Source organism: Oncorhynchus nerka, linkage group LG9a, assembly GCF_034236695.1.
Source record: "Oncorhynchus nerka isolate Pitt River linkage group LG9a, Oner_Uvic_2.0, whole genome shotgun sequence".
NCBI lineage: Eukaryota > Metazoa > Chordata > Actinopteri > Salmoniformes > Salmonidae > Oncorhynchus > Oncorhynchus nerka.
This window is the reverse complement of record NC_088404.1, coordinates 42,966,738-42,985,405: the sequence shown is the minus strand read 5'-3', so window position 1 is coordinate 42,985,405 and position 18,668 is coordinate 42,966,738. Positions and strand designations below refer to the sequence as shown.

The 18,668-nt window shown below is 42.4% G+C and overlaps 1 protein-coding gene across 2 annotated transcripts; it reads right to left on the bottom strand.

The window, feature by feature from the left end:
* Nucleotides 1-800: 800 nt before the first annotated feature.
* Nucleotides 801-5,503, bottom strand: LOC115134338 (carboxylesterase 5A-like). 2 transcript variants are annotated; one of them, XM_029668179.2, is made up of 13 exons: nucleotides 5,397-5,503; nucleotides 4,930-5,128; nucleotides 4,685-4,823; nucleotides 4,402-4,535; nucleotides 4,129-4,282; nucleotides 3,940-4,044; nucleotides 3,724-3,825; nucleotides 3,330-3,470; nucleotides 3,047-3,127; nucleotides 2,523-2,664; nucleotides 2,266-2,415; nucleotides 1,291-1,363; nucleotides 801-1,093 (listed from the first exon to the last, which is right to left on the bottom strand). In XM_029668179.2, the coding sequence occupies exons 1-13, from the start codon at nucleotides 5,464-5,466 to the stop codon at nucleotides 913-915; spliced, it is 1,671 nt and encodes a 556-aa protein (XP_029524039.1). In that variant the 5' UTR covers nucleotides 5,467-5,503; the 3' UTR covers nucleotides 801-912. The 2 variants fall into 2 exon arrangements, with proteins under 2 accessions (XP_029524039.1, XP_029524040.1); XM_029668180.2 differs by having other exon boundaries at nucleotides 4,930-5,125; nucleotides 5,397-5,495.
* Nucleotides 5,504-18,668: the final 13,165 nt, after the last annotated feature.

Below are 18,668 nucleotides of genomic sequence, written 5' to 3'. Positions count from 1 at the left end.
TGGACTTGGTCTTTTACCAAATAGGACTATCTTCTGTATACCCCCCTACCTTGTCACAACACAACTGATTGGCTCAAATGCATTAAGAAGGAAAGAAATTCCACAACTTAACTTTTAACAAGACATACCTGTTAATTGAAATGCAATTCAGGTGACTACCTCATGAAGCTGATTCAGAGATTGGCAATAGTGTGCAAAGCTGTCATCATTGCAAAGGTGGCTACTTTGAAGAATCTAAAAAATATATAGAATTTTGATTTGTTTAACACTTTTTTGGTTACTACATGATTCCATATGGGTTATTTCATAGTGTTGATGTCTTCCCTATTATTCTACAATGTAGAAAATAGTAAAATAAAGAAAACCCCTTGAATGAGTAGGTGTGTCCATATTTTTGACTGGCACTGTAGATGCATAAAGTACCGATCTGAAGTGAGCTCCACTGGGGCAATCTGTTAGTTCTCTTATATACTGCTTACATAGACAAGTTATATTTGCATGATTTAGCTAATTCATAATTAATTCATCATACATTTTTGGTTCATGCATGTGACCAACCAATACCACACAAGGCTTCTTCTCTCCAAGCTGAGACCTTGAAACTGAGATATCCCTTTCGTTCTCAAAACAATCTTCTGGGCGTACTGCCAAATTGCAGATACTGATAGTGATAATTCCTCCCAGGGACGATCAATCAGTCACTTGCATGAACCCATTGAAATTGGTTATTAGAAAATAACAAACATTTTACTTCACAAGGCTATGAAGAAAGACAGAGACAGAAAGATGACAAGCACACGTTTACAATTAAAGTGCACTATTTATTCAAATTCTAGTCTAGACATACCTACAGAAATTCGTCAAAATAATTAGGCTTACAGGTACAGTGTTTAGAGGTGTAAGCTGATAATGTCAGTTTCCCTGACTTGCTGCGGCTGCCAGGCTGTGGAGCTTCTGAGGGAGGAGGACAGTCATGAAGTGCACCTTGTCCTTCTTTAGGCTCTGAGCAACCACCTGCTTCAAACCCAACTCCATGTACTCTTCTTTCTGGTCATACAGGGGCCACAGTATCAGCTCCTCCCCGTTTGGTGAGCTGAGGGTTACATCAAGTCACAGTTAGTTCATTCCTAGAGATCAGTGTGCTATAACAGGCCTATTGAAGCAAAGTAGTAACCTTGGAGTCTATTTATATTGGTGTGCTGGACTGTTGTGTGAAAATCATGCAGATAAATGTTCTTGAACAAAGAAATAGCCAGAAATAACTCAGTTTATGTCAGAGTGCGTGCTTACCCAGTGCGAGCAAAATTGGCCCAATATGCCATCATTGTCTTGCACAGCTTCTCCTCCTCTTCAGTGACTGTTCCTGTAAGTGACATTTAAGGGAATATAGGGAATGATCAGACGTTACCTTGTTTTGAAAATAATATGATCTCTAGAAGCTTTTTTTTTAGGTCAAGACAATTATAAATCAACAAGTAATGATAATTAACTAGTGGCCTCCTGACCACTTTATTTGATGATCCATCTTTCTTTTTTATCCCTATTATTCTTATCTTGTGAAAAGATAATCTTCATATTGTTCATATCCTCGAAGACAAAGGCTAATGACTATCTCCTTATAACGTTCAGGTCAGTTTTTATTAACTTGCATTGCATAATACATTTGAATCATTCTGGTGATCACGAATGGCATCAACCATGCCAATGTGACAGCAGGCTATGTAGTTCAGGTTTGGACAAACCAAACCTTGGGCCCTGGGCAAGAAACATGTTAGCAGCAGAGATACAATTTTGTGGTTTAAAGCTATTTTTCTTCATTCCTTCTTTAGGCATAGATGAACTACTCTTTAGGCATAGATGAACTACTCTTTAGGCATAGATGAACTACTCTTTAGGCATAGATGAACTACTCTTTAGGCATAGATGTCACTGCCTACGTCACAACCTTATCCGCTTGAATAAAATGCAAAATAGTAGCTAGCAGGATGGAGATCCGGAGATTATTTTTAATAAGTGCATTTCGCAAGTGGCTAGTTTGCATCAACTACCTTCACTAAAATCACTGCAAAGATTTTGCCTGCAAACTTTGGTTTCAAATTGCGACGTTCTGGCATAACAATTTTTTTCCCTTATCGAAGTTGCCAAAAGAGTCCGGAATTGAAACCAGACCCTATAGTCACGGTTGCCTATAGGGTCCAGTTTTCAAGACTACTGCGTGCACGGTCAGTAATCCAGCCCTGATGCAGTTTCTGTAGACCTACCTACCTGTTATCTTTATATGTCCATTCCAGAAGCATGATCCAAACATAAACCCAATATCATCAGCATGGTCAGACTTTACAAAGCTTGGTCTGGTCTCTTTGTGCATCTCTGGGCGGTGTTGAAACTCATACATGTACACAGGTGCACCTGCATCTAAAAACACAGGAGAGACATTGTAAGTGATCATGATAGCTTTTGGCATCATATCATAAGGTGAATTACAATGCAACAGGAGGTTGCCTTTCCCAACTGAAACTAACCTCTGTGGTATCCAGCGACTTTAATAACAGGCAGAACCATGAACAGATCTCCCAGCATTTCAGTGAATCCATCACGTATATCTTCAGGAGTTTTTGCATCCTTGAAATATTCATCTGCAATGAGATTGTTAAGTCCGGAGGCCTGAAATGCAACAGAGATGCAGATTGCAGAATTGGCATTGTGCAGATATACAAGTTTACGTGCCCCTGTGTGCTCAAGACCCACTCTGACTTCCAATCTGGTTTAATATTGCTGTATAGTATAGGCCTACATATCATCATCATCTTAGTGTGGCCAGCATTACTTTAATATTCTGGTACATTTTCTGCTTAATAATATTCATAATTTAATTAAGGTACTATGATAACAATAATATTAAATTGTATCATGATACAATAATGTAAATGGTACATAAACACGGCTTCAGATTGATTAATAATGCAGAGCGTAAAGAGCAATCAGCAGCAGTAACAGGTGAAGGAACAGAAGGAGGAGGAGGACAAGGTGGATGAAAACCACTCACCCCAGCAGGATAGAAAACGTTCATTATCGACATCACTGATTGCCTGTCAAATCCCTCCGACCATCCAGGTGGAGCAAAGGACTGTTACAAAATATAGGAGAACATACTGTATGAAAGCCAAGACATTAAACAAACCTTTGTCTTCCTAAAAGCAAGAAGACAGCAACTTAATCCTTATTTAAACACTTTTTATTTTGCGAACCACCTAAACTTGAAGATGAAGAGACATGAAGAGATATTTTGAACAGAAGTGTGTTTTTGAATTAAGAAACTATAAACTTACCGAGGGGAGGATCCATCCAAACTCATGGTTTGTCACTCCAAGCAGCACAGGAACCTTTTCGACCGCCTTGCTCTTTAAAAGCTCCTCTGCAAGGTCTTTCAGAAACACTCCGTCCACAGTCGCCCCCATAAAGGTTTTCATCTAAAATGCAGAAAAGTTGGCTCAATGGTTGAAGACAGGCCTAACCTGACCCCTTGTGGCTGTTGTTGTAATAACTTAACAGTAATATCTGAGGGAGATGCTACTCTGTATGTTTTTTTTACACTAAAGGTGAGGTCAAACCATTTCAATCATGAAATTAATCATTTGAACCACCAAGAAGAAATGCACATGCAAAATATCCTCCTTATGTTTCCACTAAGAATAGCTAGTTTACCTTTTTTGCAGAGCGTACCTTTTTTGTTGCGTTCACTAAATCTTCTTCAGTTTTCTCTCTTATACACTTGACAAGACGCTCGTTAGTGGTGCAGTCACACTCTGTCAGGTTAGCCACAGCCTGGCCACATAGAGTTGTTCAAACATCACATAGCATTTAAATCAGTATGTTTTTTGTTTGACAAGTCAGTTATATTTGCCTTTGTGTTGGATGATTGTGAGACAGGTAGAATACCTTAGCTATGACCAGAGGCTCTTTTGAAGTGTAAGTTCCAAGTGTTGCCACTCCACTTTGGAAAATTGCTCGATGAAATAATCCTTTTGCTAATGGAGACAGAGTCTGTCAAGTTGGACACAAAAAATTGAGATTAGATAATGTTATATCTAATTCCCTGACAGATTCTGGGCTGGGGATCTTTTTTACCAGTATGGAGGCACTGATGCCTCCTGCAGATTCCCCTGCGATGGTGACTGACTGTGGGTCCCCTCCAAAGCTCTCAATGTTCTCCTGGACCCACTTCAGAGCTGCAATCTGGTCTAGGAAACCCCAGTTGCCTGGTGCATGCTCATCTCCAGTGCTTTTAACATATATGCAAAGAAATTCATCAGATGCATTGCACTAAAGATAAAATACAATGTCAAAAACCACTCCAGCAAACACAATGCCAAATGTACTATTTAGAATATTATGTCATACCTAAGGAATCCCAAAATTCCAAGACGATATTGAATGATAACTACGACCATGTTCTGATAGGCTGCTAGTGGTGATGCATCATACTGAGATGCTGCACCCATTGACAAGCCACCTCCATGAATCCAAAAGAACACCTGTGCAGGATAAAGGCCATCATTGTAAATAAGAATCTGTTCTTAACTGACCTGCCTAATTAAATAAAAAGAACATGTTTCTTCTTCAAATTGGTATTATATAAGACATAAGTGAAATGTTAAACTGTGACAAGTACAGCATAACTTACCGGTAGTCTTTTGACTGTTGCTGCCTCTTTAGGTGTGTATACATTAAGATAAAGACAATCCTCTGACACGTCTGGCAGGTCGTATTCAATGGCCATTACATTTACTATGTGTTGGGAAATAACTGGATCCTGAATACACCTAGAGAGAGAGAGAGAAAAAGAGAGAGAGAAAGTTAGTTCTTTGGGTCAATGCCTTATTGGCTACGACTCCATGTCCAATGATACAGTACAGTAAAACATCTAACATGTGAGGCTGACGTGTGCCATCTCTCTCTCCCTCCCATGGCTCTGCAGGTTGTGGGGCAGCCAGGCGCAGGGGACCCACTGGTGGACGGGCAAAGGGTATCCCCAAATACTGCTGCACCCTCTGCTCTATGCCTTTCACAGTCATGTACTCGCCTCGAACTTTGCCATTCTTCAGAGAGACCACTGGACCAGTCTCTGCTGTAAGCGCAATAAACACTTAATCATGTAACCTGATCAAAGTCTAAGCACCTAAGTTGTCCCTGTGGTTTCTGCTTTTAAAGGAGCCAACTAATTGTTGGAGTAAAACATTGGTACAGGATGTTTCACTTGTAAACAGAAAACAATTAGGTGAAGTATGCTGCAATATACCCTCTTTTCCCTGTGGTACTTTCCGCATTGTCTTGGTAGTTAATGTAACCAAAATATATGTGTTATGTAATGTAATAATGAAATAAGGATTTCTTACCTGTTGTGCACAGTGAAGCACCTAAAAATACCATAGTCAGGTACACGCTAAGAAGTGTTGTTCTCATCATGGCTGTGTCTTTAGAAAGAGAGACAGTCAGTTGACATTCAAATAAATAACCCTCTGTACACCAAGCTCCTCCCCCTGAAAGGGTACACACACACACACATACAAACACACCATTGTATAACAACCCCACCATGGTCAACTGAAAACAAATATCTCCATTGATTTAACCTCTGTTGCACCAGACCCTTGACTGCCAACAGACCAACTTACCAAACAACGGTCTTTGAACTACACGCTTAGTAAGGCAGGGTTAGGGAAACATCAAAATACCCAAGTTATGGAAGAGTTGGCCTACTCTAATATTTAAAAGGATTTAAAATAAGGGCTGATGTAAAAATGGTTCCAAAGTTAATGGATTTTATATTATGGAGTGAAATTGGTCAGAGTTGGCAACTGTATTGGTGATAAGGTGAGACATGAAGGGAAAAGTAAGTTTACAGTAGATTGCATTTAATCATCTTTGCCTCTTTTGACAATAAAGAGCCTCTTTACTTGGGTCTTGTTTTAAGTGAAGTGCTGCTCTGTATCACACTGCAGATTTGCAGTTTAGGCCAGCTTTGCCCTTGTAACCTTATGCCAGTGTATTGGACCTAACAGCTAGTGTTCACAGCAATGGTCAATATCCTTTAGGTTTACCAATCTTGAATGACAAAAAAATGTGTAGTGCTCTCTGTTGGAAATGTTACTAGAAGTCGAGGCCCGGCAAATCGTGCCAATATGTCCTCAAAACACCGGCTTCGAGGGGATTATCACTTTTATACAACGGGTTACCAACATATTCAAATAATGATTTACATATTGTCATTAAAATTATGTATTCATACTATTTCATCCTTCCACAAGATATACTCCCGACACAAATCTAGGGTTGCTACCCCGGTTCGTTCGATCGGTTCGGTTGCTAGAGATGCGACCCAGTCGTTCAGTCTTTTTGTTCTGTATCTATGGACGTTACCCAGTCATTCTAAATGTTCCATTGTCACACTGTTAGCTAGCCAACTACAGTTAACTTAGTCACGTCAAAAAGTGCAGTACAAATAACAGCGAAGTAGCCTCATTTGCATTTGTTCAAGCTGTTTTCTAGTGACATTTACTTGGATACATCCATAACAATGAGCATCTTGGCCATGTTCTGTTATAATCTCCACCCGGCACAGCCAGAAGAGGACTGGCAACCCCACATAGCCTGGTTCCTCTCTAGGTTTCTTCCTAGGTTTTGGCCTTTTCTAGGGAGTTTTTCCTAGCCACCATGCTTCTACACCTGCATTGCTTGCTGTTTGGGGTTTTAGGCTGGGTTTCTGTACAGCATTTTGAGATATCAGCTGATGTACGAAGGGCTATATAAATACATTTGATTGGATTTGATTTGATTTAGATGCGATTTCATCTGGCATTGAAATGTGCTCTCTTGTCAGGATACTGTTGTTCAGATGAGCTAGCCAACAACACAGCTAATACAATCACTTCAAACTGAAACTGGAAGACTGCAAACTAGCTGGACTACCTTTTTTCAACTGACATTTCTTTATATATATCCATTAAAATGATGCAAGCTGATTTATGCTTTTGACTTGCTGAGAAATTCTGCCTGCCTGCATGTCTTGTCCCGACACGGTCATTAATATGGGACAGCTGGAGATCGAATTTGAATATTAAAACAATTTTTTATTTTCCCTTTATTTAACTAGGCAAGTCAGTTAAGAACAAATTCTTATTTTCAATGGCGGCCTAGGAACAGTGGGTTAACTGCCTGTTCAGGGGCAGAACGACAGATTTGTCGTTTTGTACCTTGTCAGCTCGGGGGTTTGAACTTGCAACCTTCCGGTTACTTGTCCAATGCTTTAACCACTAGGCTACCCTGCCGCCCCCACAATGTTGCAAATGTCGGAGAGACAGACAGCAAGGTTTATACAAATCTCCGCTGTTGAAAACTAAATGTTAGTCTAAAAGAAATGTGAGATAATGTCTAGATGCTTTTTATAGTGGAGATTAAGTTTATAAATTGCCTGGCTGGGCTGATGAGACAGTGGATTGCACAGTCAGATGGAACAGAGTAAATAGGCATTTTAATATCATAGATTTAGCAGGTGGTAACTTGTGGAAGGGACACCGGCTGGAATGCAGTTTTAACCAATCAGCATTCAAGACTAAACCCACCCGTTGTATAAACCTCTTAACTATTCCCTGCGCCACTTCATGCCTGATGCCGTACCACTCTATAAGTAACATCACAAGTAATGCTGTCTGGATTTTGTCAGAGACTGCTACAACATACTGTCTGACCACTACAAATCACAACAGGTTAGAGTGGCAGGAAGTGTGTGGCTGAAAGCTGTTACACATGGAACTTCAACACTTAAAAGTCAGTGGAACCGGTGGTAACAGGTTAGTGCATTCTGACTCCCATTCTTGGCTTTGTTTTCATTAAACTTTACTACTTTTGTATTTCATTTATTTTCTTCATAGTGGACATAGTGGTATATTGAACATTGTATTCTATTGATATTATAAATAATAATTTTATGTTCAAACATATATTTTTTAAATGACTTATGAAATTGACCTATTGCCCTCTTTTAAAATCTTTCCATTACTTTCAGTAAAAAAACACAAGAGAGTGGAACATGTCAACGCATGAGTTTTCTTCATCGGAGGTGCTTTATAGTATAACTTTTCCTGGCTGTGGGGATTTTCTGGTGATATTCTACGTAACCAACCTCTTCTTACAAACCGGATCCCACTCTGGTTGCTAGAAGGCCAGGATCTAAGGCCAGGATCTTTTCACCATACAACGTAGCCTACGTGCAGAAATACCACTGTGTCTTGGATGAACGTTATGAGTGCCAGGACCGCAGCCCCTCCCTGCAAGGCAAAGGGTGGCTACTTTGAAGAGTCTCAAATATAAAACATAGTTTTACTTGTTTGTCACTTTTTTGGTCACTACATGATTCCATGTGTGTTATTTCATCGTTTTGATGTCTTCACTATTATTCTACAATGTAGAAAATACTAAAAATAGAGAAAAACAGTATTGGCTGGTATTACACTTATATATATATATTTTTTTTATTTCACCTTTATTTAACCAGGTAGGCTAGTTGAGAACAAGTTCTCATTTGCAACTGCGACCTGGCCAAGATAAAGCATAGCAGCGTGAACAGACAACAACACAGAGTTACACATGGAGTAAACAATAAATAAGTCAATAACACAAACAAGAAAAAAAGAATCTATATAGAATCTATATACATTGTGTGCAAAAGGCATGAGGAGGTAGGCAATAAATAGGCCATGGGAGTGAATAATTACAATTTAGCAGATTAACACTGGAGTGATAAATGATCAGATGAACATGTGCAGGTAGAGATACTTGTGTGCAAACGAGCAGAAAAGTAAATGAAATAAAAACAGTATGGGGATGAGGTAGGTAAATTGGGTGGGCTATATACCGATGGACTATATACAGCTGCAGCGATCGGTTAGCTGCTCAGAGGGCAGATGTTTAAAGTTGGTGAGGGAGATAAAAGTCTCCAACTTCAGAGATTTTTGCAATTCGTTCCAGTCACAGGCAGCAGAGAACTGGAACGAAAGGCGGCCAAATAAGGTTTTGGCTTTAGGGATGATCTGTGAGATACACCTGCTGGAGCGCGTGTTACGGGTGGGTGTTGCCATCGTGACCAGTGAACTGAGATAAGGCGGAGCTTTACCTAGCATAGACTTGTAGATGACCTGGAGCCAGTGGGTCTGGTGACGAACATGTAGCGAGGGCCAGCCGACTAGAGCATACAGGTCGCAGTGGTGGGTGGTATAAGGTGCTTTAGTAACAAAACGGATGGCACTGTGATGAACTGCATCAAGTTTGCTGAGTAGAGTATTGGAAGCTATTTTGTAGATGACATCGCCGAAGTCAAGGATCGGTAGGATAGTCAGTTTTACTAGGGTAAGTTTTGCGGCGTGAGTGAAGGAGGCTAGTGAGGTCTGCACAACGCATCACCGGGGGCAAACTACCTGCCCTCCAGGACACCAACCACCCAAGCCACTGCCTGTTCACCCCGCTATCATCCAGAAGGCGAGGTCAGTACAGGTGCATCAAAGCTGGGACCGAGAGACTGAAAAACAGCTTCTATCTCAAGGCCATCAGACTGTTAAACAGCCACCACTAACATTGAGTGGCTGCTGCCAACACACTGACTCAACTCCAGCCACTTTAATAATGGGAATTGATGGGAAATGATGTAAAATATATCACTAGCCACTTTAAACAATGCTACCTAATATAATGTTTACATACCCTACATTATTCATCTCATATGTATACGTATATACTGTACTCTATATCATCTACTGCATCTTTATGTAATACATGTATCACTAGCCACTTTAACTATGCCACTTTGTTTACATACTCATCTCATATGTATATACTGTACTCGATACCATCTACTGTATCTTGCCTATGCCGCTCTGTACCATCACTCATTCATATATCTTTATGTACATATTCTTTATCCCCCTACACTTGTGTGTATATAGTTTTGGAATTGTTAGTTAGATTACTTGTTGGTTATTACTGCATTGTCGGAACTAGAAGCAGAAGCATTTCGCTACACTCGCATTAACATCTGCTAACCATGTGTATGTGACAAATAAAATGTGATTTGATTTGAGCTGATTTGTATGGGTCCAGGTTTTGCAGCTCTTTCAGAACATCTGCTATCTGGATTTGGGTAAAGGAGAAGCTGGGGAGGCGTGGGCGAGTAGCTGCGGGTGGGGGTGGGGGGGTGGGGAGCTGTTGGCCGATGTTGGCGTAGCCAAGAGGAAGGCATGGCCAGCCGTTGAGAAATTCTTGTTGAAGTTTTCGATTATCACAGATTTATCGGTGGCAACCGTGTTACCTAGCCTCAGTGCAGTGGGCAGCTGAGAGGTGCTCTTGTTCTCCAAGGACTTTACAGTGTCCCAGAACTTTTTGGAGTTAGAGCTACAGGATGCAAATTTCTGCTTGAAAAAACTGGCCTTTGCTTTCCTGACTGACTGCGTGTATTGGTTCCTGACTTCCCTGAACAGTTGCATATCGCGGGGACTATTCAATGCTATTGCAGTCCGCGACAGGATGTTTTTGTGCTGGTCGAGGGCAGTCAGGTCTGGAGTGAACCAAGGGCTGAACCAAAATCTTAGTTTTGCATTTTTTGAACGGAGCATGCTTGTCTAAGATGGTGAGGAAGTCACTTTTAAAGAATGACCAGGCATCCTCAACTGACGGGATGAGGTCAATATCCTTCCAGGATACCCGGGCCAGGTCGATTAGAAAGGCCTGCTCGCAGAAGTGTTTTAGGGAGCGTTTGACAGTTATGAGGGGTGGTCGTTTGACCACGGACCCGTAGCGGATACAGGCAATGAAGCAGTGATCACTGAGATCCTGATTGAAGACAGCAGAGGTGTATTTGGAGGGCAAGTTGGTCAGGATAATGTCAATTAGGGTGCCCATGTTTACGGATTTAGGGTTGTACCTGGTGGGTTCCTTGATGATTTGTGTGAGATTGAGGACATCTAGCTTAGATTGTAGGACTGCCGGGGTGTTATGCATATCCCAGTTTAGGTCACCTAACAGAACAAACTCTGAAGCTAGATGGGGGGCAATCAATTCACAGATGGTGTCCAGGGCACTGCTGGGAGCTGAGGGGGGTCGGTAGCTGGTGGCAACAGTGAGAGACTTATTTCTGGAGAGATTAATTTTTAAAATTAGAAGTTCGAACTGTTTGGGCATAGACCTGGAAAGTATGACAGAACTCTGCAGGCTATTTCTGCAGTAGATTGCAATTCCTCCCCCTTTGGCAGTTCTATCTTGACGGAAAGTGTTATAGTTGGGTATGGAAATCTCCACATTTTTGGTGGCCTTCCTAAGCCAGGATTCAGACACGACAAGGACATCAGGGTTGGCAGAGTGTGCTAAAGCAGTGAGTAAAACAAACTTAGGGAGGAGGCTTCTGATGTTGACATGCATGAAACCAAGGCCTTTTCGATCACAGAAGTCAACAAATGAGGGTGCTTGGGGGCAAGCAGGGCCTGGGTTTACCTCCACATCACCCGAGGAACAGAGGAGGAGTAGGATGAGGGTGCGGCTAAAGACTATCATAACTGGTCGCCTAGAGCGTTGGGGACAAGGAATAAAAGCAGCAGATTTATGGGCGTGGTAGAATATATTCAGGGCATAATGTGCAGACAGGGGTATGGTGGGGTCCGGGTACAGCGGAGGTAAGCCCAGGCACTGGGTGATGATAAGAGAGGTTGTATCTCTGGACATGCTGGTTATAATGGGCGAGGTCACCGCATGTGTGGGAGGTGGGACAGAGGAAGTATCAGAGGTGTGAGGGGTGGAACTAGGGGCTCCATTGTAAACTAAAACAATGATAACTAACCTGAACAACAGTATACAAGGCATATTGATATTTGAGAGAGACATACAGCAAGGCATAAAGTAATCACAGGTCTTGATTGGGAGAGCTTGCTAAAACAACAGGTGAGACAACAACAGCTAGTCAGCTAACACAACAACAGCAGGTAAAATGGTGATGACTCTAGGCAGAGAGGGTCGGATTAACTACACACAGAGCCTGAGTTCGCGGCTGGGGCCGACAGATAAAACATAAATAAACAGAATGGAGTACCGTGATTAATGGACAGTCCAGCAGGCATCCGCTATGTAGCCAAGTGATCATAGTGTCCAGGGGGCAGCAGTAGATGGAACAGGGAAGCCGCCACTACGCTAGCACGCGGGCGACACAGCGTTTAAAGTTAGTAGCCCGGGGGTGGTAGGGGGGGTCTGCTCAGACGGAGGCCGGTTGAAGGAACAGCGGATGGAGTATTCGTCGGCAGACCAGTCGTGGTGGTGCGGCGGGGGGCCGTGTCGACAAAGAATCCAAGCCAGATGGCGAAAGAGGTATTGTAGAATTTTGTTTGCTAGCAGAGAGATGTTCCTGGCTCACGGCTAACTGGTGCTAGCTTCGTGGCAGTGGCGTTAGCCAAGGTCCAGAGTTTACAGCAAGGATCCGGTGGAGTATTGGGCTCTAGCCGTGTATGAGTGGGGTTCGGGTGAACAGCTGAGTAGGCCGGGTGGTGGGCCTCAGGGATAGCTTCGGTACTGGGTGCAAGCTAGCACTGAAGATCAGAAGTAGTGGTCCAGGGATTACGGCAGGAATCCGGCGTTATTGTGGAGAGACAGTTCGATACTGGTAGACTGGCGAGTATTATCCAGGCTAAAAACAGGGCTGGCTGTGCAGAAGGTAAAAGCCGCTAGCAGTGGCTAACAATGGCTAAACAGCTTGTAGCTAATTAGCTGGTTAGCTTCTGGAGGTTCTTGAATGTATTCTAAAATAAAAGATATTAGCGATTCCGTATCACATTGGGTGAGGCAGGTTACCTGAAGTTATAATCGAATTAAAAATCGAAAAGAGATTGAAAATAAATATGGGTCCAGTGAATGGTTGGGCTGGTGGGGACAACGGCGATTCAGACAGTTAGCAGGCCTGTGCTAACAAGCTAACAGTTAGTAGGCCGGGGCTATACAAAGCTAGCAGTTAGCAGACCGGGACTAAACAAGCTAGCAGGTAGCTAGCAGGCCTAACTGGTTAGCATAATGGGCCTTCAGCAGGCGTCACGCTTGAGGGGCCTGTTGGAGTCCTCGGGCAGATTATGTCGGTATTCCAGTCGTAGGGGATCTGCGGGGTTCCATGCCCCGTACCGGCTGTAGAAGGGGTCCGGATATTGTAGCCCAGGAGTATGCTTCGGTGGTAGCACAGGAGCTCTGGCCGGGCTAGCTTCAAGCTAAGTGGATGGAAACGCTAGCCAGGAGTAGTCATCCGGGGTTGCGGTTAGCTAGTGAAGATCCAGATGAAAATGTTCAGTTTGCGGTGGGAATCCGGGGATAAAAATAATAGGTCCGTTATGCTCTGGTTAGAGTCACGTTGTTCGAACTGGCGAGAGCTATTCGAGCTGAAGGTTAGCTGTTGACCGCTGGCAATGGTTTGCTGACTGATAGCTGGTAGTTAGCTGGCTAGCTTCAGTTGAGGGATTCCAGATCTGAAGTAAATATAGACACTTTAGAAAAAAAGCAGATCCACGCTACATTGGGTGAGGCGTGTTGCAGGAGAGTATTTAGATGTTGAGGTTTAGCAAAATATTTTAAAAGATATGCGAAGAAAAATATGTAAAAAACTATATATATACAAGGGACACGACAGGACAAAGACTTTTGACTGCTACGCCATCTTGGATCCCATATAACTAAGAATAAAGTGACTAAGAAGCAGGATAGATAATAAACAGTAATGTATGTGATCAGTCAAAAAAAGCAAAAAGGGTTCATGTAGATAACCAGATCAAATCAAATCAAATTGTATTTGTCACATGCGCTGAATAGAACCTTACAGTGAAATGCTTACTTACAAGCCCTTAACCAACAATGCAGGTTTAAGAAAAATAAGTGTTAAGTAAAAAATTGATTAGTAAAAAATGTTACATTTAAGTAACAAGTAATTAAAAAGCAGCAGTAAAATAACAATAGTGAGGCTATATACAGGGGTGCTGGTACAGAGTCAATGTGCGGGGGCACCAGTTAGTCGAGGTAATTGAGGTAATATGTACATGTAGGTAGAGTTAAAGTGACTATGCATAGATAATAAACAGAGAGTAGCAGCAGTGTAAAAGAGGGTGGGGGGGGGCAATGCAAATAGTATGGGTAGCCATCTGATTAGCTGTTCAGGAGTCTTATGGCTTGGGGCTAGAAGCTGTTAAGAAGCCTTTTGGACCTAGACTTGGGGCTCCGGTACCGCTTGCCGTGTGGTAGCAGAGAGAAAATTCTATGACTAGGGTGGCTGGAGTCTTTGACAATTTTTAAGGCCTTCCTCTGACACTGCCTGGTATAGAAGTCCTGGATGGCAGGAAGTTGTCCCCACTGATGTACTGGGCCGTACACACAATCTTCTGTAGTGCCTTGTGGTCGGAGGCCGAGCAGTTGCTATACCAGGCAGTGATGCAACCAGTCAGGATGCTCTCGATGGTCAGCTACTTAGCTAGGGTGAGTAAAATGGTCAGTGAGCTGTTCTCTCATTTGTGTCTGGAAGTAGCTAGCAAGCTAGCCAATGTTAGCCAGTTAGCTTGTATGCTTGACTGCTGTTGTTAGGACAGACCACTCGGATCAACCCTTAAAGAGAAGGGTGGGGATACAGTTTAAGAGGGTGTGAATGATGCTGAAAGGGTGTAGACAAAGAAGAGCTCTCCAGTAGGTACCAAAACATTCAAAGGCCATTTTCTCACAAGTAAGGTTACAAGTTTATCAACTTTCAAAGCAGAATTACTTTCCCATTGTTCCTAAAATGCCGTGTGTGATATACAATTCTGTAGCTCTGTGTCCCTGCTTTTATCCAATGTAAAAAACACAATTTAAAATGTTGATACATAAGACCAAATCAAGGAGGTCGGTCCATTTGCAAACATTTTTAAAAACCTGTTTTCGCTTTGTCATTATGGGGTATTGTGTGTAGATAAAAAATATATCTATTTTAGAATAAGGCTGAAGTGTAACAAAATGTGGAAAAATTCAAGGGGTCAGAATATTTTCCGAAGGCACTGTAGGTATTACAGATTGAGTCAGGGAGAGGTTGAAAATGTCAGTGATGACACTTGCCAGCTGGTGAGCGCATGCTCTGAGTATGGTAATCCTTCTGGCCCTGCGGCCTTGTGAAAGGCCACATCGCCATACGGAGAGTGGGATCAAACAGTTGTCCAGAACAGATGGTGCTCTCATGCATGGCTCCTTCAAAGCCATCCATAGCTTTTAGTTGGCATATGTAAGTACGGTCACTGTGGGGACGACGTCGTCAATGCACTTATTCTTCATGTAAAACTCCTCAATGCCATGGGATTAACCTAATTTATATCCCTCTAACTGCCCCGAATGCCTCTGCTGATCCCACAGCTATTGTAAGCAGTAATCGTGTGCCTATGAACCAGAGTTATACTGTCAGCACTGAGGCGGTGTGCCCTAGTAGGAAGTCCAGTGTGTGCAGCTCACCCTGCACTAACATACCGGTACATAACATGAGCATGTCTACTTCTGCCAAGCTTCCCAGTAAAGCAATGAAAACAATCAAGCATCCTGGAAAAGTGCTAAAAATAGCCCATGTTAAGATACAGTGGGGCAAAAAAGTATTTAGTCAGCCACCAATTGTGCAAGTTCTCCCACTTAAAAAGATGAGAGAGGCCTGTAACTTTCATCATAGGTACACTTCAACTATGACAGACAAAATGAGAAAAAAAATGCAGAAAATCACATTGTAGGATTTTTAATGAATTTATTTGCAAATTATGGTGGAAAATAAGTATTTTGTCAATAACAAAAGTTTATCTCAATACTTTGTTATATACCCATTGTTGGCAATGACAGAGGTCAAACGTTTTCTGTAAGTCTTCACAAGGTTTTCACACACTGTTGCTGGTATTTTGGCCCATTCCTCCATGCAGATCTCCTCTAGAGCAGTGATGTTTTGGGGCTGTTGCTGGGCAACACAGACTTTCAACTCCCTCCAAAGATTTTCTATGGGGTTGAGATCTGGAGACTGGCTAGGCCACTCCAGGACCTTGAAATGCTTCTTACGAAGCCACTCCTTCGTTGCCCGGGCGGTGTGTTTGGGATCATTGTCATGCTGAAAGACCCAGCCATGTTTCATCTTCAATGCCCTTGCTGATGGAAGGAGGTTTTCACTCAAAATCTCAGGATACATGGCCCCATTCATTCTTTCCTTTACACGGATCAGTCGTCCTTGTCCCTTTGCAGACAAACAGCCCCAAAGCATGATGTTTACACCCCCATGCTTCACAGTAGGTATGGTGTTCTTTGGATGCAACTCAGCATTCTTTGTCCTCCAAACACGACGAGTTGAGTTTTTACCAAAAAGTTATATTTTGGTTTCATCTGACCATATGACATTCTCCCAATCTTCTTCTGGATCATCCAAATGCTCTCTAGCAAACTTCTGACTAGCCTGGACATGTACTGGCTTAAGCAGGGGGACAAGTCTGGCACTGCAGGATTTGAGTCCCTGGCTGATGGTATGCTTTGTTACTTTGGTCCCAGCTCTCTGCAGGTCATTCACTAGGTCCCCCCGTGTGGTTCTGGGATTTTTTCTTACCGTTCTTGTGATCATTTTGACCCCACGGGGTGAGATCTTGCGTGGAGCCCCAGATCGAGGGAGATTATCAGTGGTCTTGTATGTCTTCCATTTCCTAATAATTGCTCCCACAGTTGATTTCTTCAAACCAAGCTGCTTATGTATTGCAGATTCAGTCTTCCCAGCCTGGTGCAGGTCTACAATTTTGTTTCTGGTGTCCTTTGACAGCTCTTTGGTCCTGGCCATAGTGGAGTTTGGAGTGTGACTGTTTGAGGTTGTGGACAAGTGTCTTTTATACTGATAACAAGTTCAAACAGGTGCCATTAATACAGGTAACGAGTGGAGGACAGAGGAGCCTCTTAAAGAAAAAGTTACAGGTCTGTGAGAGCCAGAAATCTTGCTTGTTTGTAGGTGACCAAATACTTATTTCCCACCATAATTTGCTAATAAATTAATTAAAAATCCTACAATGTGATTTTCTGGATTTCTTTTCTCATTTTGTCTGTCATAGTTGAATTTACCAATGATGAAAATTACAGGCCTCTCTCATCTTTTTAAGTGGGAGAACTTGCACAATTGGTGGCTGACTAAATACTTTTTTGCCCCACTGTATGTAGCCTAAGATACAATGTTAATTAAGTCAATAACTTGCTAGTAACAGATGGCATTGATATTCTGACTATCTCTGAAACTCACTTAGATATTACATTTGATGATACAGTGGTAGTAATACGTGGTTATAACATCTAAAGAAAATACATAAATGCCAATGGTGGAGGTTTTGCGGTATATATTAAGAACCACATCCATGTAAAGCTTAGAGACCATCTTATGTTAAATACTGTTGAAGACATATGGCTACAGTTTCATCTGCCTCACCCAAAGCCCATTCTTGTGGTAAGCTGCTACAGACCACAAAGTGCTAACAGTCAGTAACTGGATGACATGTGTTAAATGCTTGATAATGTATGTGATATCAACAGAGACATATTTTCTGGGTGATTTCAATATTGACTGGCTTTCATTAAGCACCACTCACGAAAAAGCTTCAAACTTTTACCAGTATTTGCAACTTCAAACTTCAGTCAACCTACCAGGGTAGATAACAACCAGCACAGGAATGAAATCATCAACATGTATTGATCACATCTTTAGTAATGTTGCAGTAATTTGCTGGAGTGATCACAATATATTAGCCATATCTAGGAAAACCAAAGTTCCAAAGGCTGGGCATAATATAGTGTATAAGAGGTCATACAATAAGTTTTGTAGTGATTCTTAGGTTGATGATGTAAATAATATTTTCTGGTCTGTGGTTGTAATGAGGAGCAACCAGACTCTGCACTTGACACATGACATTGCTTATCCAGTTACTTATAAGCATCCACCCATTAAGAAAATAACTGTATAAACTGTTAAATCCCCTTCGATTGATGAGTAATTGAAAAAGTGTATTGGAGAGGGATAAGGAAAAAGGTATAACAATTTTACATTTTTACATTTAAGTCATTTAGCAGACGCTCTTATCCAGAGCGACTTACAAATTGGTGCGTTCACCTTAAGACATCCAGTGGAACAGCCACTTTACAATAGTGCATCTAAATCTTTTAAGGGGGGTGAGAAGGATTACTTTATCCTATCCTAGGTATTCCTGAAAGAGGTGGGGTTTCAGGTGTCTCCGGAAGGTGGTGATTGACTCCGCTGTCCTGGCGTCGTGAGGGAGTTTGTTCCACCATTGGGGGGCCAGAGCAGCGAACAGTTTTGACTGGGCTGCGCGGGAACTGTACTTCCTCAGTGGTAGGGAGGCGAGCAGGCCAGAGGTGGATGAACGCAGTGCCCTTGTTTGGGTGTAGGGCCTGATCAGAGCCTGGAGGTACTGAGGTGCCGTTCCCCTCACAGCTCCGTAGGCAAGCACCATGGTCTTGTAGCGGATGCGAGCTTCAACTGGAAGCCAGTGGAGAGAGCGGAGGAGCGGGGTGACGTGAGAGAACTTGGGAAGGTTGAACACCAGACGGGCTGCGGCGTTCTGGATGAGTTG